Here is a 25,117-nt window from a genome sequence, read left to right on the forward strand (position 1 = left end):
GCAACAGATGTCCTTTAAGAGTTCATCAAGAAAGTAAAAAGAGGGATCAGTTTTACAATGGAGAACTACTGACTTAACATGTTATATAACATAATGATTGTCAACCCAAAGTAGTAATCAGTTCAGATCATTTTATTTGGTGTAGAAAAAATAATCATTTATACCTTTCTTCATGCTTTAAATTTAGATGAAGCATACTTTGGGTGCTTTTAATTTATGTTAATCTAGTGTTTTTCAAAACCTAAATGCGCCTGCTCCTTTATGTAACTGGGTGGCGAGTTTACAACTCTCTTCATGGATTCAGGCTCTCCAGAGTTACTGAACAACTGCATGTATGCTATCTAGACCTCAAACAATTTCACAATCAAGAGTTACCTATAATTAATTTTGTATAATCATTATAATATTAGCAAATTAGGTACTTTATATAAGGCGTTGGGGAAAATAAACAGGTGAGGAAACAAAACATTAAGAGAACAAAAAAGAAACTATGGCTGGTTCCAGACAAGTTGGGTATGCACACTCCACTTTATTATCTCTACTAATTACAATTTTAAAACTCTAGACAAAATTAAAAAGCAACTAATAGAAGACCTTACAAGAGAAAGAAAATAAAGTGGACTGGATAGGAACTTCAAGAGAAAACCCCTGGGAGTGAGTAGGAGTGAGATCCCTTTTTTTTTTTTTTTGAATCAGAATTTCACTCTTGTTGCCCAGGCCTGGAGTACAATGGCATGATCTCGGCTCACCGCAACCTCCGCCTCCCGGTTTCAGGCAATTTTCCTGCCTTAGCCTCCTGAGTAGCTGGGATTACAGGCATGTGCCACCACGGCTGGCTAATTTTGTATTTTTAGAAGAGATGGAGTTTCTCCATGTTGGTCAGGCTGAACTCCTGACCTCAGGTGATCCACCCACCTTGGCCTCCCAAAGTGCTGTGATTACAGGTGTGAGCCACTGTGGCTGGCCCCTGGGGTTTTTTGTTTTGCCCTCTCTATACCCCAACATGGGCACTAAAGAGACCCACAACCGAGAAACATCAACAGACCCATATTGAAATAAAAAAAAAGGTCCCAAGGAAAGCCTGCTGTTTCTAGCTAAAGGACCAGAGAAAGGACAGCCAACAGAACAAAAACATTTTGATTATACTTGCCTGCTCCAGGAAAATGGCATGAAAAGAGATAGACTCCTTCCCCTCCCCACGGAGCACTGCAGCTACCCAGATTGTGAGCAGAGCTCTGTCCACCAACCACAGCCTGAAAAACAAAGCAGCACCCTCCCCATACCTGTGGGGATTGTGGTAAGAGCCCTTTTATCCTTGCCCTGCAATAGTGAGAGAGGCCCCTGTTCCCAGATGCAGGCTCTCAGCAGAAACTATATTGCATCCTTGCCCTTCAGTAATGAGATAGTACCCCTTCGCCCCCACCCTGCACCTGATGCAACTGGGTGCTGCAGCCAACAGATTGTGGATAGACCCTCTCCTCCATCCCCATGATGCAATAATGAGCCAGAATACCATATCCTCTCAATTAGAGAGCTGAAGGAGGATTACTGAGAGGGTTAGAGGAAAGAATTTTTATAATCTGCATATGAAGTCCTGGACGGATCCCTGAACAGACAATGAATGAAGCTGACCAAAATCAAAACAGCAAAGGCTTTAAGAACTCAGCAGTGGTATAGAATAACTCCCAGATTTTAGATTGGCTTCAGGATAACACATAAGTGGGGCAGACCAGAAGCATGTTGGAAAGGCTTTGAGAACTAAACTGACATTTGAACTGCAGCCCACAAAAATAAACTAAGATATGTATATGCAACCTAACAGGAAGTAAAAAATAGGAAGAAGGGTGTCATAAAATAATATGTAAAAGGTACAGGATACCATTTAAAACTACTAGTCATATTGAGAACTAGGAAAATTTCAATTCCAATGAAAAAATACAATTAACATATGCCAACACTAAGATGATATAGATGATGATTAATTACAAATATTTTAAAGCAGCTATCATTAAAAGGCTATCACTTTAGAACTACAAAATGCAATAACCAAAACAAAAACCACACTAGATGGGCTCAATAGCAGAACAAGATGAAATAGGAAATGAACTATAAACTTGAAACCTGAGTAATACCAATTTTAAAATCTGATGAACAGAAAAAACAAATTAACAAATGAACCATCTTGGATACTCTGGCAGTACAAAGGAAGGCAGGGAGAGGGGGAATAAAATATCTAACATATGTGTCCTCAGAGTCCCAGAAAAAAAGAAGAGTACAAAACTAAAAAAAAAATTTTTAAGAAATATGAGCAAAAGCTTCACAAATTGGGGGAAAGTCATAAACATACAGATTCAAGAAACTGAATGAACCAATATCAGGCCAAACCAAAAGAAATTCAGGCTGAGACACATCATAATCAAATTTCTGAAAACTGAAGACAAAAAAAAAAAATCTTGAAAACAGCCAGAAAGAAATGATGCCTAACATAGGAGTAATAATAGTTTGACTAGAAGAACAACAGCAGATTTTTTTGAATGACAGCAGATTTCTCATCAAAACCCATAAAGACTGGAAGTAAATGGTTACATTTTTGAAATGCTGTAACAAAAGAACTATAAATTCAAAATCTTAAATCTAGCAAAAATATCCTTCAAGAGTTAAGGTGAAATGCAAAGCATTCTCAGATGAAGGAAATCTAAGAACATTTGTCACCTCAGGCTTACTCTAAAAGAATGAATAAAGGCAGTTTTAGAAACAGATAGATAGGAAATAATAGGAGAATCACTAGAACCAGGGAGGCAAAGGTTGCAATGAGCTGAGATCGTCCCATTGCACTCTAGCCTGGGCAACAAGAGCAAAACTCCATCTCAAAAAAAAAAAAAAAAGGAAAAAAAGATTTCTACATGCTACTTACAGTCGTAAGACGTTGAAAGACTATGATAAGTCACACACACACAAACACACACACATATTCCTAGAAAACTATGAAAAGAGATGTGCCCAAAACACTATAGATAAAATAAAATGAAATACTAGAATATTAAAATATGCTGCAGTAACCCACAAAAGAACAGGAAAAAAGGAACCAAAAAAAGAAAAACAGTGAGAACAGGTAGAACACAGCCCAAAATATCATTCTAATGAGCAGTGAATTGAGCTATTTTTTTTATTTTAATATGATTGTTGGCTGCATGTATGTCTTCTTTTGAGAAGTGTCTGTTCATGTTCTCTGCCCACTTTTTAATGGGCTTGCCTGTTTTTCTCTTGTAAATTTGGTTAAGTTACTTGTAGATGTTGGATATTAGATATTTGTCAGATGCATAGTTCACAAATATTTTCTCCCATTCTGTAGGTTGTCTGTTTACTCTGTTGATAGTTTCTTTTGCTGTGCAGAAACTATTAAGTTTAATTAGATCCCATTTGTCAATTTTTGCTTTTGTTGCAATTCCTTTGGTGTCTTTGCCATGAAATCTTTGCCTGTTCCTATGTCCAGGATGGTATTGCCTCGGTTTTATTCCAGGGTTTTTATAATTTTGGGTTTTATATTTAAGTCTTTAATCCATCTTGAGTTGATTGTTGTATACAGTGTAAGGAAGGGGTAAGGAAGGGGTCCTGCTTCAATCTTCTGCTTATGGCTAGCCAGTTAACCCAGCATCATTTATTGCATAGAGATTCTTCTCCACATTGCTTATTTTTGTATGTTTTGTTGAAGATCAGATGGTTGTAGATGTGCAGCCTTATTTCTGGGCTCACTATTCTGTTTCATTGGTCTATGTGCTTGTTTCTATACCAGTACCATGCTGTTTTGGTCACTGTAGCCTTGTAGTATAGTTCAAAGTCAGGTAATGTGATGCCGCTGGCTTTGTTCTCTTCACCTAGGATTGCCTTGGCTATTTGGCCTCTTTTTTGGTTCCATGTGAATTTTAAAATAGATTTTTCTAATTCTGTGAAGAATGTCATTAGTAGTTTGATAAAAATAGCACTGAATCTAGATTGCTTTGAGTAGTATGGGCATTTTAATGATATTGATTCTTCCTATCCATGAACATGGGATGTTTTTACATTTGTTTTTGTCTTCTCTGATTTTTTTGAGCAGTGTTTTGTAATTCTCCTTGTAGAGATCTTTTACCTTCCTGGTTAGCTGTATTCTTAGGTATTTTATTCTTTTTGTGGCTGCTCTGAATGAAACTGTCCTTGACTTGGCTCTCAGCTTGGACATTGTTGGTGTTTAAAAATGCTGTTGACTTTTGTATGTTGATGTGGTATCCTAAAACTTTGCTGAAGTTGTTTGCTAGATCTGAGCTTTTGTGTAGAGACTATGGGGTTTTCTAGGTGTGGAATAATATAGTTGGCAAATGGAGATAGTTTGACCTCATCTTTTTCTATTTATATGCATTTTATTTCTTTCTCTTGCCTGATTCCTGTAGCTAGGACTTGCAGTACTGTGTTCAATAGGAGTAGTGAGAGAGGGCATCCTTGTCTTGTGTCAGTTTTCAAGGGGAATGCTTCCAGCTTTTGCCCATTCAGTATAATGTTGGCTGTGGGTTTGTCATAGATGACTCTTATTATTTTGAGGTGTGTTCCTTCATTTCCTAGTAGAGTTTTTAACATGATTGAATGTTGAATTTTATCGAAAGCCTTTTCTACCTCTATTGAGATAATCATGTGTTTTTTTGTCTTCAGATCAGCTTATGTGATGAATCATATTTATTGATTTTTTTTTTTTTGAGGCGGAGTCTTGCTCTTTCTCCCAGGCTGGAGTGAGGTGGTGTGATCTCGGCTCACTGCAGCCTCCGCCACCTGGGTTCAAGCGATTCTCCTGCTTCAGCCTCCCGAGTAGCTGGGATTACAGGCACCTGCCACCATGCCCGGCTAATTTTTGTATTTTTAGTAGAGACAGGGTTTTACTATGTTGGCCAGGCTGGTCTGGAACTCCTGACCTCAGGTGACCTGCCCGCCTTGGCCTCCCAAAGTGCTGGGATTATAGGCATGAGCCACTGCGCCCAGCCATATTTATTGATTTTTTTTTTTTTTTTTTTTTTAGATAGAGTCTTGCTCTGTAGCCCAGGCTGGAGTGGAACAATCTTGGCTCACTGCAAACTCCGCTTCCTGGGTTCACGCCATTCTCCTGCCTCAGCCTCCCGAGTAGCTGGGACTACAGGCACCCGCCACCACACCAGGCTAATTTTTTGTATTTTTAGTAGAGACAAGGTTTCACCATGTTAACCAGGATGATCTCTATCTCCTGACCCCGTGATCTGCCCATCTCAGCCTCCCAAAGTGCTGGGATTGCAGGTATGAGCCTCCGCGGCAGGCCTTTTTTTTTTTGAGATGGAGTCTTGCTGTGTCACCCAGGCTGGAGTGCAGTGGCGCGATCTCGGCTCACTGCAACCTCTATCTCCCAAGTTCAAGCAATTCTCCTGCCTCAGCCTCCTGAGTAGCACATGCCACCATGCCCGGCTATTTTTTTTTTTTTGTATTTTTTTTATGTTTAGTATAGATGGGTTTTTACCATGTTGGCCAGGCTGGTCTCAAACTCCTGACCTCAGATGATCCACCTGCCTTAATTTCCCAAAGTGCTGGGATTACAGGTGTGAGCCACCATACCCATCCTGATTTTTAGGTGTTGAACCAAACTTGCATCCTGGGGATGAAGCCTACTTGATCAGGGTGGATTAGCTTTCTGTTGTGCTGCTGGATTCAGTTTGCAAGTATTTTGCTGATTTTTACATCATGTTCATCAACGATTTTGGCCTGAAGTTTTCTTTTTTTTTCTCTTGTCTCTTCCAGGTTTTGGTATCAAGATGATGCTGGCCTCACAAAATGAATTGGGAGGTGTCTTCCCCCCTCAGTTATTTCATATAGTTTCTGTAGGAATGGTACTACATCTTCTTTGGACATCTAGTAGAATTTCGATGTGAATCCATCAGGTCTTGGGCATTTTTTGGTTTTCAGGCTATTTATTACTGATTCAATTTTGGAGCTCGTTATTGGTCCGTTCGGGGAATCAGTTTCTTCCTGGCTCTGTCTTGGAAGGGTGTATGTGTCCAGGAATTTATCCATCTCTTCTAAGTTTTTTTGTTTGTGTGCGTAGAGGTGTTTGTAGTAGTTTCTGATGGTTGTTCCTATTTCTGTGGCATCAGTAGTAACATTCCCTTCATCGTTTCTAATTGTTTTTATTTGGATGTTCTCTTTTCTTTATTAGTCTAGTTAGTGGCCTATTAATTTTTTCAAAAAATCAACTGCTGGATTTGTTGATCTTTTGAATGATTTTTCGTGTCTTGATTTCCCTCAATTCAGCTCTGATTTTTGTTATTTCTCATCTTCTGCTTGGGGTTGATTTGTTCTTGCTTCTCTAATTCTGATTCAGTTGTGAAGCTAGGTTGTTAATTTGAGATCTTTCTTACTTTTGATGTAGGTTTTTAGTGCTGTGAATTTCTCTCTTAACACTGCCTTAGTTTTGTCCCAAAGACTCTGGTGAGTTGTATCTTTGTTCTCATTATTTTCAAAGAACTTCTTGATTTCTGCCTTAATTTCATTATTTACTCAAAAATCATTCAGGAGCATTTTGTTTAATTTCCATGTAATTGTATTATTTTGAGTGACTTTCATTGTGTTGACTTTTATTTTTATTGTTCTATGACCTGACAGTGTGTTTGGTGTGATTTCAGTTCTTATACATTTGTTGAGGATTATTTTATGTTCAATTATGTGGTTGATTTTAGAGTATGTTCCATGTGGTGAGGAGAAGAATGTGTATTCTGTTGTTTTTGCGTGAAGACTTCTGTGAAGGTTTATGAGATCCATTTGGTACAATGCTGAGTTTGGGTTCTGAATATCTTTGTTAGTTTTCTTGTCAATGATCTGTCTAATTCTGTCAGTGGAGTGTTGAAATCTTCCACTGTTATTTTTTGATAGTCTGTGTCTCTGTAATTCTCTAGGAACTTGCTTTATGAATCTGGTTGCTCCTGTGTTGGGTGCATATGTATTTACAATAGTTAGGTGTTCTTGTTGAATTGAACTCTTTACCTTTATGTAATTCCCTTCCTTGTCTTTTTTGATTTTTGTTGTTTTGAAATCTGTTCTGTCTGAAATGAGGATTGTCAACCCTGCTTTTTTTTCTGTTTTTCATTTGCTTGGTAGATTTTTCTTCATCTCTTTATTCTGAGCCTATGAGTGTCATTATGTGTGAGATGGGTCTCTTGAAGACACCATACCATTGGGTCTTTTTTATCCAGTTTGCTACTCTTTGCTGTTTAAGTGGGGCATTTAGCCCATTTACATTCAAGGTTAGTTTTGCTATATGTGGATTTGATCCTGTCATTGTGCTGTTGGCTGATTATTATGTTGGCCTGTTTGTATGGTTATTATGTTGGCTTGTTTGTGTGTTATTATGTTGGCTTGTTTGTGTGGCTTGTTTTACAGTAACAGTGGTCTTTGTGTTTATGTTTGTTTTTGTATTAGGTGGTAGTGGCCTTTCTTTTCTATATTAGTGCTTCTTTTAAGATGTCTTGTAAGGCAGGTTTGGTGGTAAGGAAGTTTCTTAACATTTTCTTATCTGAAAAGGCAGAGATGCTTTCAGTTGTCCCTGGAGGCTCTGTCCAGCTGAGTTGGTACTGACTGGATCCATAGCTCTGGTGGGGTGTGGTTGGAGGCCCCGGCCTGGATGACCCACCCAGTGAGGAGATACGGGAATGGGCACCCACATAACACTCTGGCCACTTTTCCATAGGGTTGCTTCAGTATGCTTGGTGCCCTTTCCAGTCCCTAGTCACCTCGGATCTTCCAGAACCTGGAGGTGTCACCAGTGAAGGCTGCGAGACAGCAGAGGTAACAGCCTGTTCCTCCCTCTGGGAGCTTTGTCACAGGGAGGTACCGATCTCTTATTGTCCCAAAGACACCTGCAGGAAGTGGCTGGAGACCCCAGTTAGGAGGTCCTACCCAGTGAGGAGGAACAGGATCAGTACCTGCTTAAGAAAGAAGTTTGGCCACATTTTGGTGGAGCAGCTGAGCTTTGCTGGGGTTCCACCTCAGTGCCCAGTCATGTCACACACTCTGAAGCCTAAAGGCTGGAATGGCTAAGTTGTCCAAACAGCAAAGATGGCAGCCTACGCCTTCCTCTAGGAGCACTGTACCAGGGGGAATTTAGATCTCTTTTGGCTGGAGAGCTTGGGCAGGGGGTAGTTGGAGGCCTTAGTTGGGAGGCCTTGCCCAGTGAGGAGAAACAGGATCAGGTACTCCCTTAAAGCAGCAGTCTGGCCTCATTTTGGTAGAACAGCTGTGCTGTGCTGGTGGATCCCTTCTACTCCAGGTCAGCTCACACTCTCCAAAGTGTAAAGGCTGGAACGGCTAAGATGCCTTAACAGAAAGATGGTGGTCTGTCCCACTGCCTGGGAGCTCCTTCTTAGGTAGGTGCAATGCTGCTACTGGTAGCTGGCTGGAATTTCAAGCCAGTGGGTTTTATCTTGTGAGGTGCTGTGGAAGTGGGGCCTGCAGGCTGTTGCTGCTCAGTGCCCTGGAGTCAGTCTCTTTCCTAGGGGTGTGCACAGAAGTCTAACCTCCCAGTTTGCTGGAACTGCAGCTACTTTTGTCAGAAATTGTAAGTGTCTATCACTCTGGGGTGTCCATGCATGCCAGAGCAGCTGCTCTGCCGAGACTCCATGTAGCTCTGTTTGTCAGACTGAAGGCCCTGGTTGAGTGGGTTCACAAGGAGATCTCCTGACTGAGGGTTGTACAGATCTGTGGGAGAAACATGGTTTCCCAGGGTCACTCATTCACTCACTGCTTCTTTGTGCAGGGGAGAATCCCCTGGGTCTGTGTTGCTCCCAGGTGGGCCGTTGTCCTGTCTTGCTTTTCTTCATTCTCTTTGGGTCAGGTTGTTTTTCTGATTAATTTCAGTGCAAGTACCTGGATGTTGTCGTTGAAGATGTTGTATTTATTTGGCCATTAACTTCCTTTCCTTGAGAGCCATGCACACTAGCTGCTTCTATTTGGCAATCTTGGCCACTCCCCTTGCTTTTTTTCTATAAAACCCCCTCCTCCGCCAACAACAATCTGCATTTTGGGGAGGCACAGCCTTCAAAAAAAATGAAAGTGTGCTCTTTAAAGAACAAAAGGAATGTTTACTCACATAAGGAAAGTTCTCACCCAAGTTCTCAATCAGATCTCTTTATGCAAACGAAGGATTCAAGCTTGTTTAGTTCTGATTGGCCAAGATAGTTGAGCCCTTGATTGGGTGGCTTCCTAAGACCCAAACTAGAAGGCTCTGTGAGATGTTTCTTCTAAAGGGCTAGTGGTGGGTCATTTCTTGCCAGTTTTTCTTGGCTTTGGTCACAGGAACTGTTCTGGCTTATGGGCATAAAGTAGGATGTTTATCCAGATTTGCCTTTTCTATGAACAAAAGGCAAGTAAACACTCTTCTTTCACTCCACCATGGCCGCTTTGTTCTGTAATCTCAATTCTGGTATTTCTTCTATTAGTCACAGTGAGTCCATCTAGTCTGGAGTGCTTGGAGTCTCATTTACAGTTTAATTTTACACTAATGTGTTAAGAATTTTTGCATCTGTGTTCATTAAGGATATGAGTAACTTTCTTTTCTTGAATTTACTTTTTCTAGTTTTGTTATCAGAGTAATAATGCTGGCTTCACAAACTGAGTTGGAATGTGTTCTATTTTTTGAAAATGAATGTGATTTTTATGAAAGATAAGTACTTGTGAAAGATAAGTATTACTTATTTTTAAAATGTTCTATAGAATTCACCATTGAAGCCATGTGGGCCTGGAGTTTTTTGTGGGAAAGTTTTTTGTTTTTTTTAACTTTTCATTTTGAAATAATTTTAAATTTTTAGAAGAGTTGCAAAGATGGTTCAGAGAGTTCCTGTATCTTGTTCACCTAGGTTTCTGCAGTCAACAATTTACACAATTACAGTGTATTCATCAAAACAAAGAAAACAGCATTGGTACAATACTATTAAATAACTGTAGGATTTATTCAAATTTTACCATATATTTCACTGACTTTCTTTTCCAGGATTCAATCTAGGATAAGTGCATTTAATTGTCACGTCTCCTTAGTCTCTTCCAATTTGTGACAGTTTCTCACTCTTTCCTTGTTTTCATGATTTTGATACTTGTGTAGAATACTGATGAAAGTTGTGAAAACAAAGGAAAAGAGTGTTCCTTAATTTCAATTTTTGTAGATGTTCCTCAGTTTGGGTTTGTTTTGATTTTTCCCCCGATTCAACTGGGGTTTTGAAGTTTTTGGAAGGATACCACAGTGGTATCACATCATATCAGGGGGTTAATTTTGATCATATAGTTAGAGTTGTGTCTCTCAGCTTTCTCCACTGTAAAGTTATAATTGTTTCTTTTTTATTTTATATTGGTTGCAAGTGAGTCACTAATTTCAGTCCCTATTTGAGGGGAGAGGAATTAAGCTCCACCACTTGAAGAAAGCGTGTAAAATAATTTTTAGACATCAAAACCACAGTAATTAATAAATATTTGGGGGGAGATACTTGAGGCTATGCAAATATTGCTTCTCCTTTAAGCTTTGATTTCTAATGGTAGCATATATCAGTGGATCTTACCTGCAACAGTTACTACTGTGATGCACTAATGATGACTTTCTATTTTCTTCATACCTTTCATGTTTCTTATTTGGCACTCTTCTGTAAGGGAAATATGTGCCGTCTCCTCTATTTATTTATTTATTTATGTATATCAGTATGGATTAATGGATATTTATTTTTTGAGGGAGCATTATAATCCATATGGAGTTTTTGTTCGTACTCAAATAGTTCCAGCTTTGGCCATTGGGAACTCTTTCAGGTTGATTTTGTGTCTTTTGACATACTCCATGTTTTTATGTTTTTGAATAATTTCTCATTTTCTGGCATTACAAGATAATCTAGGTTAACTTTGTATTTTTTTCTGTCTACCTGGAAAATTAGCCATTTCTCAAAATATCTTTCATTGGAGGATGGTATTTAGAAACAAAGATCTTTGTACCAGATGTGCTCATTGCAATTGGGATGTCACTGTTTCTAGGCTGTCTCAGCAAACAGAATGAGGAAATACTTGTATATATAAACTTGTGTAGACACACATATCTATATTTATTTCTTGACCTCTATTTATTTATTCATCTATCATCTATCTTTAAAATATGTAAATTTGCATGATTTTATAGTGATATGTCTGTCTCTAAATTTAGCACTGCTGGCAGGGTTCATTCTAGCCTCCTCTCTTTGTTTATTTGTATTCTGTGGCAGTTATTTGCTCATTGCTCAACCCCAGTATAAATGTAGAATAGTTTCACAATTGCTAACTTGTATAGTATGGAAACAGATTTACCAGAGTACAATGCTTATGTATTGTTATTTTTTGTCTTTGGTATTACAGTTATCTAGTTAAAATATCCTTTCCTAATGTTCTTTAGGAGACCTCCTTTATTCCTGATCTCTTGTAACTAACTAGTTTATATTGTACCTTTTAAATACAATTTGATCAATTTGTCACACTTTGTATTCCTTCCAGGGATTTTTAAAAGAAAAAGTTTGCAAACATTAAGATTTAATGTTTGTGATGCATAATTCCATGGGTTTTGACAAACACATAATTATCCAGCAACACTATAGAATAGTTTCAACACTCTAAACATTTCTTTGTGTGACTTTTGTAGTTAATACTTCCCTCTTTCATTGACCCATTAGCCACTACTCTGTTTTCTTTATCTATAGTTTTGCCTTTCCCAGAATGTCATATAAATTGAATCAAACCTTATATAGCTTTTTAGTTCTTAATTGTTCCTCTTAGCGAAATACATTTGATATTTAGTCATGCTGTTCATATCAGTAGTTTATTTCTTTTTATTGCTGAGTTGTATTCCCTTGTATGGATTTAACCATAGTTTGTTTATTCATTCACCTCTTAACATCTTGGTTATTTTCAGTTTTCTGAGATTATGAATAAAGATGCTAGAAACATTGATGTATAGGTTTTTGTGTGAACGTAAGTTTTCATTCTATTTGACTACATACCTAGAAAGTGGGATTGCTAGGTCTTTTGCCTTTTTATATAAACTTTGAGTCATTGTTGATATGCACAAAATAACTTGATGAGATTTTGATTGGGATTGCCATGTTTCTATAGATCAAATCATAAGAACTGACATCTTAAAAAATGTTGAGTCTTTCTATCCATGAACATGACATACTTCCCTATTTATTTAAATTTTCTTATATTTATTTCGTCAGAGTTTTATAGTTTTCCTTTTATAGATTTGGTATATATTTGTTTGGTTTATGTATGATTCAATTTTTAAAATAGATGTAGACCTCTCCTTTTGTGAGCATTGGTATGTTGTATCTTTCAAGGAAATGGTCCATTTCATCAAAATTATCAAATTTGGGATAGTTGTTCTTACTGTTTTTTAAATCTTTCTAATGTCATGTGATCAGAAGTGATGGACTGTCTTTCGTTTTTTATATTAGTAATTTGTGTCTTTTCTTTTTTCCTTGATTAGCCTAGCTAGGAACTTATCAATCTATTGGTCTTTTCAAAGAGGCGGCTTTTGGTATTGTTGATTTTGTCTATAGATGCCAGGTTTTCAAGTTCATTGATTTTTAACTTTTATTATTTATTTTTCTCTGCTTACTTTAGATTTTCTTTTCTTTTTCTAGTTTACTAAAGTAGAAGCTTTATTGATTGTAGATATGTCTTATATGCATTAAAATGCTAGAAATTTTCATCTAAGCACTGCTTTAGCTGCATCTCACAAGTTTTGATCGGTTGTATTTTCACTTTCATTTAGGTAAGCATATTTTTAATCTATTTTGAGAGTTGACTCATGTGTTTTTAGAAGCGTATGGTTTAATTTCCAGATATTTTGAGATTTTTCACTATAGTTTTGCTGTTAATTTCTAATTTAGTTCCTCTGTGAACCCAGAGCATATTTTGAATGATGTGTATTCTTTTAAATTTATTAAAGGGTGTTTCATGGCCTAGAATGTGGTCTGTCTTGGTGTATGTTCCCTGGGTGCTTGAGAAGAATGTGTATTCTGCTGTTGTTGGATGAAGCATTATAAAATGTTCATTAGATCAATTTTATTTATGCTGTTCATTTCAACTGCATCTTCACTGATTTTCTGCCAACTGTATACGTCAATTATTGATAGCTGTGTAAAGAGCATCTGTAACAGTGGATTAATCTCTTCATCGTTGCAGATGTATCAATTTTTGCCTCCTGTATTTTGACACTTTATTGTTATGCACACACACATTAAGGATTGTTATGTTTTCTTGGAGGAATTCATCCTTTTATTATTATGAAATACCTTGATTTTTCTCTGATAATTTTCCTTGCTCTAAAGTTGGCTTTGTTTGAAATTACTGTGGATACTCTAGCTTTTGTTTATATTTAAAGCGGGTTTCTTGTAGAGACAATACATTGCTTGGTGTTATTTATTTATTCAATTTCTTATTGATACATAAGAGATATACAAATTTTAGAGGTGTATGTAATGATTTAATACATTAATATATTTTGTAAGATTAAATCAGTGTCATTGGGATGCTCATCACCTTAAATATTTGTCTTTATGTGAGAAACATTTGAGTTATTCTTTTCTATTTTGAAATACACAATAGATTATTGTAAACTGTTATTACTGTACTGATCTATCAAACACTAGGTCATATTTCTTCTGTCTAACTGTATATATGTACCTATCAATCAACCTCTCTTAATTCCCCAATCCTGTGATGCTATAGCTTGGGTATTGTTTGTTTGTCCCTACCAAATTTCATGTTAAAACTTGATCCCTAGTATGGTAGTGTTGGGAAGTAGAGCCTAATGTGAGGTGTTTAGGTCATGGAGGTGTATCCCTCATAAGTAGATTAATGCCATTCTTAGGGGTGGAGAGTGAGTGAATTCTCATCTTGTTCGTTCTCCTGAGTGTTGGTTGTTAGTAAGAGCCTGGCACCTCCTCCACTTTTTCTTGCATCCTCTCTTTCCATGTGATCTCCGCATGGCACCGCTTTACCTTCCACCATGAGTGGAAGCAACTTGAGGCCCTCATCTGATGCAGATGCTGTTGCCATGCTTTTTAGAAAGTCTGCAGAACTATAAGCCAAATAAACGTTTGTTCTTTATAAATTACCCAGCCTAATGTATTCCTTTATAGCAACACAAATGGACTAAGACATTGTGTCTTTTTGTTTTCAACCATTCTGATAGTCTCTGCTTTTTAATTGGCGTATTTAGACCATTCACGTTTAAGGTGACTATTTTTAGTTGAATTCATGGTTACTCTATTTGTAACTGTGTTGCATTTATTGCACTTGTTTTATTTCTTATTTTGTCTTCTAATTTTTCTCTCTCTTCTTTTGCTTTATTTTAGCAATTTATACGATTCTATTTTCTCTCAGCATATCAATTGTACTTCCTTTTAAAATTTTATTTTGGTGGTTGCTTAAGAGATTGAAGTGTTTATTAATAATGAATCGAAGTCCATTTTAAAATCACACTGTACAACTTCACAAATGATGTAAACCTGGTAACAGATTATTCACAATTCCTCTCTTCTGTACTGTATAACATCACTGTAATTTATTTCACTTATCCATAAAATATTATCACAGAATACAGTATTGCTACAGTTCCATATTTGACAAACTGATAGATTAAGAATAAGAAAAATAAAAGGTTTTATTTTACCCTTATTTGTTCTTTCCCTAATGCTGTTCCTTTTATTAAATGTACATCAGAATTTCTGACCTATATAATTTTCTTCTTTCTGAAGGAAATGAAAAACTTCTTTTTAATATTCCTTGCAAGGCAGATCTGTTGACAAATTTTTACAATTTTTGTTTGTTTGAGAAAATATTTCTTTCTCCTTCACTTTTGAAGGATAATTTGACTGAGTGTAGACCTATAGGTTGGTTGGTTTCTTTATTCAACACTTTAGATATTTCATTCTACTTTTTTCTTTTTTGTATGAACAGAAGTCTGATGTAATTCTTATACAGTTTCTCTGTAGATAAGGTGTTTGCTTTTTTTCTTTCAAAATGTCATCTTTGTCTTTCATTTTCTGCAGTTTGAATAGTATATTCTTATTTGAAACATTTTTTGGTATTCATCCTGTTTGGTGTTCTCTGAGCTTCCTGGATTCGTGGTTTGGTGTTTGTCATTAATTTTAGAAAATTTTCAGTTGTTATTACTTAAAATATTTCTTTTGTTCCTTTCTTCTCCATCTGCTATTCCCATTACACATATGTTATAGTTTTTATAATTGTCCCTCGGTTTTTGAATATGCTGTTCCATCTTTTTCACTCTTTTGTGTTTTTGTTTTTCAGTTTCAGAAGTTTTTATTGACATATTTTCAAGCTCATTGATTGTTTTTTTGGCCAAGTCTACTGCTCTGTTGATGAGTCTGTCAAAGGCATTCTTTATTTCTTTTATATTATTTTTTATTTTTAGCATTTCCTTTTTGATTCATCCATAGAGTTTCCCTCTCTTTGCTCATAGTACCAATGTATTCTTGCATGTTGTCTACGTTTTATGTTGGAACTCTTAGTATATTAACCACAGCTATTTTTCTCAGTCTAGCAATTCCAAATTTTCTGCCATATTTGATTTATGCTTCCTTTGTCTCTTCAGACTTTTTTCTTGCCACTTAGAATGCCTTGTAATTTGTTATTGAAAGCTGGAGAAGGGTTATTTGGTAAAAGGAGCTTAGGTAGTTAGGTCTTAAGTATGACATTTTATGTTTATCTGGACAAGAGTTAGACTGTGTTTACTGTTTATTGTAGCTGTGGTGTCAGAGGCTAAAATTTTTTCTATCGTCCTTGTGTTTATCTTTTTTTATTTTTTGCTGCTTTGTTTTTCTGTACTGACTCCTTACTAAACAGTTTCTGAGGATTGCAGTTCTTTTAGTTGTTTCACCTGTTATTATATAAGAACTCTACTGATTTGGTGGTAAGTGTAGAGGGAGGAGTTCTGTCATTAATGATAGTTCTGTCATTAGGCCTCAGTCTGTCAATGAGCTTGAGTTGAGTATTTTCCTCTCCTTACATTGAAGGCTAGAGAGGACTGGAATTTGGTATTTTCCATTTTCTACATTGAAGGCTAGAGGAGGATGAAATTGGGTATTTACCTTCCTCAGGCCTGTTAAGCTTTGGCAAAACACCATCTTTTATCAAATAGTTTCCCTTGAGAGAAGACCTTGTTAAAATACAGAGCTTCAAGTGCATTTCAAAATGGTTACTTTCCTTCTCCCCCTGTTAGATACAGGACAGGATTTTTCTCTGATTTTCACTGAGAGAACCTGGTAGAGCTTCTGGGGATAAAACTTATGCAAGTGTGTTGGCACCCGTAAGACTGAGAAACTAAGATTTAGAATTTGAAACTTAGAAGTAGTCTACCCTGAGCCTCTGGCAATGAATTATAAAGTGTTTGTAGATATACTGGTTCCACCTGCAGGCCTCTGCTCCTGGGCATTTGGTTCTGGTAAGCTGTGCAACTTTATATTCGTCTGTTTGTTTAGTTTTTGTGGCAGCAGTTTGCGAGGTCACATTAATTTCTTGATGACGCTAACAAGAGTTGTTGATTTTCAGTTCAGCTTTTTTTCTCATTTTGAGGATGGGAGTGATAATTTCCAAGCTCTTTATATGTCAGAATGGAAACTAGAATCTCATCAGCTGCTTGGAATGGACGAATGTAGGAGTTCACTGTTAATAATGTTAGCATATTGTCAGAGAAATAGGTGATGTAATTAGTTTCTCATATTACCAATTTTTAATTCATGATCTCATTTTAATTTTGGTGAGATACTTTGTAATGTGATTTTATCTAAAATATTGGCAAAGGAGAAGAATAATTTTATACTTTTAATTGTATTTAAAGACATTTTAAATATTTATTTAAAACATAAATATAAAATATAAACATTTTAAATATTTATACATATTTTGTTTGGGAGGATGATGCAAATGTTATACATTTCATATACAGATGTTTTTACAAAACCCAGTTTTAATAATTTAGATTTTTATGCCTATGTTTTCTAGTAAAGATTTTGAAACTGAAAACTGATTTTTAGATTAATATCAACATGTTTATGATAAAAACTTGTCACTGATTAAGAGCAACATGATTTCTTGCAGATTCTCACCCAAGAGTTCTTTAACAAGTAAATGAGCTCATTTACATATTTATTTCAGTATTTCTTGTTTTTAGCATACTATTATTTGGTGAAGGGTCATTTTAATTGTTCTTCATTTTAATGAGCTCATATGGTAATCTTTCTTTGCCATTATCTTTTTATGTATTTGTGAATGTTTTGTTCTAAAAAGAGATTTTTATCTTTTTCTCAAAGAAATGCAAGTTTTCTAAATAGAATTCAGTGTCACTATAGTTTGCTTGTGTTTGAATGTTTATATGACATTTGGTGTTAAAATAATCTTTTAAATATTAAATCCATTTTGTGACTGTATTTAAATACTAAATGATGTGACTTTCATTCTTGCAAATAAGATATTACACTGAATTTTATAAAGAGAATACAGGATATAATTTTATTGTTAATATAGAAATAGATACCAATTATATTTGTTATTGTGACACAAATATGTCTAAGAGTATGCCTTTCATTTATTACTATATCATTAAAAAAATGAACACAGTGTAAAAGTGAATCAACTTGATCTAAAGAGAATTTAATTTACAGCGTTAGGTATAGCCTTCTAATGAAAGTCTAGGATTTTGCTGACCAGTTTTCATGACTAATTCTTAGTTTCCCTCTGAGAGGGTAAAAACTAATAAACTGATCAGGTAGTCATAAGTTTACCTCTTAGGATAAGTTCTAGGAAATTGTGAGAAGCCAAATTTCAGAGGCCTTTATTATGCTTGTGCATGATTTTTCTCTGCCTTATAAATATCCAGTCATTTCATTTTGATACTCAGTGATCTATATTGGGCCAGTCTCCCTTAATTTCCCCAATATTGTGAAAGCAGTACACACTAATAGGTCTGTAGAAGGAATAATTTAATTTTAATAAAGGAATATTAAAAAAATGAATAATATTAATTTCATGCACGTCCATGTGAAGAGACCACCAAACAGGCTTTCTATGAGCAATAAAGCTGTTTATTTCACCTGGGTGCAGGCAGGCTGAGTCTGAAAAGAGAGTCAGTGAAGGGAGATATGGGTGGGGCTGTTTTATAAGATTTGGGTAGGTAAAGGAAAATTACAGTCAAAGGGGGTTGTTCTCTGGTGGGCAGGTGTGGGGGTCACAAGGTGCTCAGCAGGGGAGCTTTTGAGCCAAGATGAGCCAGAAGAAGGAATTTCACAAGATAATGTCATCAGTTAAGGCAGGAACGGGCCATTTTCACTTCTTTTGTGGTGGAATGTCATCAGTTAAGGCAGGAACTGGCCATCTGGATGTGTATGAGCAGGTCACAGGGGACATGATGGCTTAACTTGGGCTCAGAGGCCTGACAATTAATTCCAAGAATGACTCACTAAATGTGTGCCACATGAGGTAGAAGTTTTTCTTTAGTTAGGTGTACCTAATTTTTCGTATCATATGCATCATGAATTAACTGCCTCCTTTTTTTCCCTTCAACTTTTATTTTAAGTTCAGGGGTACATGTGCCAGATGTTCAGGTTTGTTACATAGGCAAATGTGTGCCATGGTGTTTTGCTGCACACATCATCCCACAACCTTTGTATTAAGCCCAGCATCCGTTAGCTGTTCCTCCTGATGTTCTACCTCTCTCCACACCCAGCTCCGACAGGCCCCAGTGTTTGTTGTTTCCCCCATGTGTCCATGTGTTCTCATCTTCAGCTCCCACTTATAAGTGAGAACATGTGGTATTTAGTTTTCTCTTCCTGTGTTAGTTTGCTGAGGATAATGCCTTTCAGCTTTATCCATGTCCCTGCAAAGGACATGATCTTGGGCTGAGACAATGGGGTTTTCTAGATATAGGATCATGTCATCTGTAAACAGAGATAATTTGACTTCCTCTCTTCCTATTTGAATAGCATTTGTTTTTTTCTCTTGCCTGATTGCCCTGGCCAGAACTTCCAATACTATGTTGAATAGGAGTGGTAGGAGAGAGCATCCTTGTCTTGTGCTCATTTTCAAGAAAAATGTTTCCAGCTTTTGCCCATTCAGTATGATATTGGCTGTGGCTTTTTCATGTATGGCTCTTATTATTTTGAGGTATGTTTTTTCCATACCTAGTTGAGAATTTTTAACATGAAAGGATTTTGAATTTTATTGAAGGCCTTTTCTGCATCTAATGAGACAAATTATGCATTTTTTGCCTTCAGTCCTGTTTATGTGAAGAGTTACATTTATTTATTTTTGTACATTGAACCAACCTTTTATTGTGGGAATGAAGTCTACTTTATCATGGTGGATATGCTTTTTGATGTGCTGCTGGATTCGGTTTGCCAGTATTTTGCATTTATGTTTGACAATTTTTGCATCGATGTTCATCAAGGACATTGCCTGAAGTTTTTTGTTGTTGTTGTATCTGTGCCAGGTTTTGGTATCAATGTGATGTTTTTGCATCGATGTTCATCAAGGACATTGGCCTGAGGTTTTTCATGTTGTTGTATCTGTGCCAGGTTTTGGTATCAGTATGATGTTGGCCTCATAGAATGAGTTAGAGAGGAGACCCTCCTTTTCAATTTTTTGGAATAGTTTCAGTAGAATAGTACCAGCTCTTATTTGTACCTCTGGTAGAATTCAGTTGTGAATCCATCTCGTCCTGGGCTTTTTTGGGTTGGTAGGCTATTTATTACTGCCTCAATTTCAGAACTTATTATTGGCCTATTAACAGACTCAGTTTCTTCCTGGTTCAGCCTTGGGTAGGTGTATGTGTCCAGACATTATTTGTTTCTTATATATTTTCTAGTTTATGTGCATAGAGGTGTTTATAGTATTCTCTGATGGTCGTTTATATTTCTGTGGGGTCAGTGGTGATATCCTTCTTATTTCTGATTGTGTTTATTTGATTCTTCTTTCTTTTCTTTTTTATTAGTCTTATCTAGTGGTATATTATATTAATTTTTTTTTAAAACCAGCTGCTGGTTTCATTGATTTTGTTTTGAAGGGTTTTTTTTAAATTTTTGTATCACCTTCAGTTCAGTTCTGATCTTGGTTACTTCTTGTCTTCTGTTAGCTGTGGGGCTTGCTCTTGGTTTGCCAGTTCTTTTAGGTGTGATGTTAGGTTGTTGAGATCTTTCTAGCTTTTTGATGTGGGCATTTAATGCTATAAATTTCCCTCCTAACACTGCTTTAGCTGCGTCCCAGAGTTTTGGGTACATTGTCTCTTTGTTCTCATTAGTTTCAAAGAACTTTCTTATTTTTCCCTTAATTTCATTATTTACACAGGAGTCATTCAGGAGCAGGTTGTTCAATTTCAATGTAGGTGTGTGTTCTTCAGTGATTTTCTTAATCTTGAGTTCTAATTTGATTGTGCTGTAGTCTGAGAGAATGTTTGTTATTATTTCAGTTCTTTTATATTTGTTGAGGAGTGTTTTACTTCAGATTATGTGATAAATCTTAGTTAATAAAATTTTAGTTAGATAAAATTAAGTGCCATGTGGTGATGAGAAGAATGTATATTCTATTCTTTCCTTGGTGGAGTTATGTAGGTATCTATCAGGTCCACTTGATTCAGAGCTGAGTTCAGGTCCTGAATATCCTTGGTAATTTTCTGTCTTGATGATCTGTCTCATATTGACAGTGGGGTGTTAAAGTCTCCCACTATTATTGTTTGGGAATTTTAAGTCGTTTTGTCTCTAAGAACTTGCTTTATGAATCTGAGTGCTCCTGTATTAGGTGCATATATATTTAGGAGAATTAGCTCTTCTTGTTGAATTGAACCCTTTATCATTCCATAATAACCTTCTTTGTCTCTTTTTAATCTTTGTTGGTTTAAAGTCTGTTTTGTCAGAAACTGGAATTGCAACCCCTGTGTTTTCTGTTTTAAATTTGTTTGGTAAATTTTCCTCCATTCCTTTTATTTTGAGCCTATGTGTGTCTTTGCATGTGAGATGGTTCTCTTGAAGACAGCATACCAATGGGTCTTGGCTTTTTATCCAGCTTGCAATTTTGTGTCTTTTAATTGGGGCATTTAGCCCATTTACATTTAAGGTTAGTATTGTTATTTGTGAATTTGATTCTGTCATCATGATGCTAGCTGGTTATTTTGCATACTTGTTTATGTGGTTGCTTTATAATGTCACTGATCTGTGTACTTCAGTGTGTTTTTGTAGTGGATAGTAATTGTTTTTCCTTTCCATATTTAGTGCTTCGTTCAGGAGCTCTTGCAAGGCAGGCATGGTGGTGGAAATTCCCTAAGCATTTGATTGTCTGAAAAGGATCCTTTTTCTCCTTTACTTATGATGTTTAGTTTGGGCAAATATGCATTTCTGGGTTGGAATTACTTTTCTTTAAGAACATTGAATATTGGCCCCTAATCTCTTCTGGCTTTTAGGGTTTTTACTGAGAGGTCCCCTGTTAGTCTGATGGGCTGCATTTTGTAGGTGACCTGGCCTTTCTATCTGGCTGCCTTTAACATTTTTTTCTTTCATTTGTGTATTTCAGAATCTGATTATTATGTGTCTTGGGGTTGATCTTCTAATGGAGTATCTTACTGGGGTTCTCTGTATTTCCTGGATTTGAATGTTGGCCTGTCTTTCTCTGTTGGGGAAGTTCTCCTGGATGATATACTTAAGTATGTTTTGCAACTTGGTTCCATTCTCCCCATCTCTTTCAGGTACCCTCATCAGTCTTAGGTTCTGTCTTTTTAAATAATTTCATATTTTTTGGAGGTTTTGTTTGTGCCTTTTCATTCTTTTTTTTTTTTTCTGTTCTTGTATGCCTGTCTTATGTGAGAAAGACAGTCTTCAAGCTCTGAGATTCTTTTCTCTGCTTGGTCTATAGCTCTCGTGTTTTTCAGCTCCATCAGGTTGGTTATATTCCTCTCTAAACTGACTATTCTGGCTCTCAGCTCCTGTATTGTTTTATCATGAGTCTTAGCTTCTTTGCATTGGGTTACAACATGCTCCTTTATCTCAGCAAAGTTTGTTATTACCCACCTTCTGAAGCCTACTTTTGTCACTTCAGCCTTCTCAGCCTCAGCCCAGTTTGTGCCCTTGCTGGAGAGGTGTTGTGGTCATTTGGAGGAGAAGAGCCATTCTGGCTTTTTGAGTTTTTAGTGTTTTTGTGTTGATTCTTTCTTACCTTTATGGGCTTACCTACCTTTGGTCTTTGGGGTTGGTGACCTTTGATTCAGGTTTTTATGGGGTCTTTTTTATTGACGTTGTTGTTTTCTGTTTGTTTTTCTTTTAATAGTGATGGCACTGTTTTGCGGGGCTGCTGTGGTTTGCAAGGGTCCCCTTCAGACCCTAGTTGCCTTTGTTTTTCTCCTACCCAGAGTTATCACCAGTGAAAGCTGTGAACCAGCAAAGATGGCAGGCTTCCCCTTTTTCTGGAAGCTTTGTTTCAGTGGGGCACTGACCTGTTGCTGGCCCAAATATGCCTGTAGGAGGTGACTGGAGACTCCTGCTGGGAGGTCTCACCCAGTAAGGAGGAGGAGGATTAGGGATCTGCCTAAAGAAGGAATCAGGCAGCCCTTTGGTAGAGCAGGTGTGCTGCATTCAGGGGTCTCTTCTTTGTCTGGACTGTTTGTATTCTCCAAAGCTGGCAGGCTGGAATGGCTGAGTCTACTGAACTGCAGAGATAGAGAACCCCTGGGAGCTTCATCCCTGAGAAAGATCAAAGCTCTGTCTGGAGAATCCTTGCTGGAGGGGTGAAGCCCTCACAGGGAGGTCTTGCCAAGTGAGGAGGAATGAATTGGGTTCTGCTTAAAGAAGCAGTCTGGCCATGATCCGTCAAGGCAGCTATGCTGCTCTGTGGGAGACCCCTCCTCATCCAAACTGCCTGTATTCTTCAAAGTTGGCAGACTGAAATGACTGAGTCTACTGAACCGCAGAGATGGTGGTCACCCATCCCCCTGGGAACTCAGTCCTGACTCAGGCAGACTTCAGCCTGCTGCTACCAGCTGGCTGGAATTCCAAGCCAGTGGGTCCCAACTTGTGAGGTACCATGTAAGTGGGGCCCACAGAATGATGCCACTTTGCTCCCTGGCCTCAGTCCCCCTTCCTAGGGGCATTCACAGATGGATCTCCTGCCTTGACGCAGATTTTGGGGTCAGATATGCAAAACTCCTGGGTCTCTGTGTGTGTCTAAGCAGCCTCTCTGCCGAAACTTCACATAGCTCAGTGTATTGGACCCAAGGCCCTGGTGATGTGGGTTCACGAGGAGATCTCCTGATTCAGGGGTTGCAAGGATCTGTGGGAGAAGTGTGGTTTCCTGGGCAGGTCACACAATCACTGACAGCTTCCCTTTGCTTCGTGCTGCTCCCAGGTGGGCTATCGCCCTACCCTGTTTCTCTTTGTTCTCTGAGGGTCAAGTTGTTTGCTTAGTCAGTTTCAATGTGAGAACTCAGATATTTCAGTTGAAGGTGCTGAACTGACTTGCTCCTTTCCTTCCTCTCCTTGAGTGCTGTGGACTGCAGCTGCTTTCAATTGGCTGTCTTAGCTTTCCACAACTGTCTACTTCTAAATCAGTTTCTGATTTTGAATTTTTAGATTTTTGTAATATAAAAATATCTTCTCATCTCAGAGAATTAGAAAGCAGTTTTTTCTATATGCTATTTTAGACAAGACTTTATTGAACTCAGCAGAACTAGAAGTAAAGCACTGACTTGATTATTATAGTTATTTCTATACTATTTATTTAAATTCATTTTCAGTCTGGAATAGTTGTTTGCATAATTAACTTATGAATATTTCTAATTTAATATACCTAGTTATTTTAATAGCTATTTTAAGAGAGTTTGGATACCTGCCCTCCCCCACCTCCCATTCCTTTCTCTGCTCCTTTAGGCATAAAGAAATTCATTTGTAAGGCTTTTAAAAATATATTCATAAAACTCTATGTTTAATTTAAAATACTTATGCCTTTACTTCAATATTAAGGAAAAATTTAAAAAAGGAAATCTATTTGCGCTTAACTAAATGTAATTGTGTTTAATATAGTATGTTAAAATAATTATTTAAAAATCTTCAATATCAATAAAAATATTCAGAAAACTTCAGGACCAAATCATTGCTTTAAAACAGAGGTAGAATTTTAATATTAGTTTTCTGTTAAGGATAAATGATTCATTTTCTCTTTTTTTGTGTAAAATTGATTGAAATGTATAATTTCAATATATGGCAAAGCACTAAGTCTTTCTATATAAAATTCTTATTTTTGGTGTCCATTTTATATGAACACAAATTTGTAAATAGAAATCTCATCATAGTACAATGCACTCAGTTGTGCAAACTTATCTTTTTAGGGTCAAAGAAGAACACAAACCACAACTGACACAGTAAGTAAATGTATTAAGAGTGTAGTAGGCTTGACTTCTGTACTTTTGCCACATACTGCTTTCTGGTATTAGCTTACACTAATACTGGATAGGCTGCAGCTAGTGTGTCTTCTGCTTTCTGACTCTCTGGCTTGGAAGAGAGCTGCTTGCAGCTTCTTACATCACCCACATAGTGACTGGATGTAGTTTTTTGCTGCCTGCTTGTGGACTAGTTAAGTGTTCAAATTTAATTTCCCTACATTTTGACTGCCTGAATGATAATCGGAGCTCACATTACCATTGGCTGTAGCTTTTGTGCCTGTGTATTTTTATTATGGATAAGAAAACGTTAACCTACATTGTTATTCATTTGGTTATTCAGTCACATTATTTGCTTATTTAAACAGGTGGTTTCCCTTTAGTGGAATCACTGAACTGGTAAATAACGTTCTTCAGCCCCAGCAAAAACAACAAAATGAAAAGGAGCCCCAGACGTAAGTAAGATGATCTATATAGACTAAATATTATCTCTGATAATATAACATACTGAAAAGTATGTGTTAAAATACTGTCCTTGGAGTAGTATGCCCTCAGAAAGGAAAATTGTTTGGTTAGGGTTTGATACTGTTGCCCTTAATGGAAATCTAAAAAGAAGGCAAGGATAATTAATAGGGTAGT

At 36.9% G+C, this 25,117-nt stretch overlaps 1 protein-coding gene and 1 pseudogene across 16 annotated transcripts in view; one reads left to right on the forward strand and one right to left on the reverse strand.

The window, feature by feature from the left end:
* The window catches only part of LOC129042880 (mediator of RNA polymerase II transcription subunit 21-like), a 70,264-nt pseudogene extending 56,161 nt beyond the window's left edge, over positions 1-14,103 (reverse strand).
* The window catches only part of RIMS2 (regulating synaptic membrane exocytosis 2), a 775,539-nt gene that overhangs the window by 134,558 nt on the left and 615,864 nt on the right, over positions 1-25,117 (forward strand). For 9 of the 16 annotated variants that reach the window (XM_054499558.2, XM_054499559.2, XM_054499562.2 and 6 more), the window contains exons 2-3: positions 24,428-24,460; positions 24,847-24,933. The exons of the other annotated variants lie outside the window; for them this stretch is intronic. In XM_054499558.2, coding sequence (XP_054355533.1) covers positions 24,428-24,460; positions 24,847-24,933 — 120 coding nt within the window. The remainder of the gene's footprint in view (positions 1-24,427; positions 24,461-24,846; positions 24,934-25,117) is intronic. 16 annotated transcript variants of the gene reach the window in all.

This window comes from Pongo pygmaeus, chromosome 7 (assembly GCF_028885625.2).
Source record: "Pongo pygmaeus isolate AG05252 chromosome 7, NHGRI_mPonPyg2-v2.0_pri, whole genome shotgun sequence".
Lineage (NCBI taxonomy): Eukaryota > Metazoa > Chordata > Mammalia > Primates > Hominidae > Pongo > Pongo pygmaeus.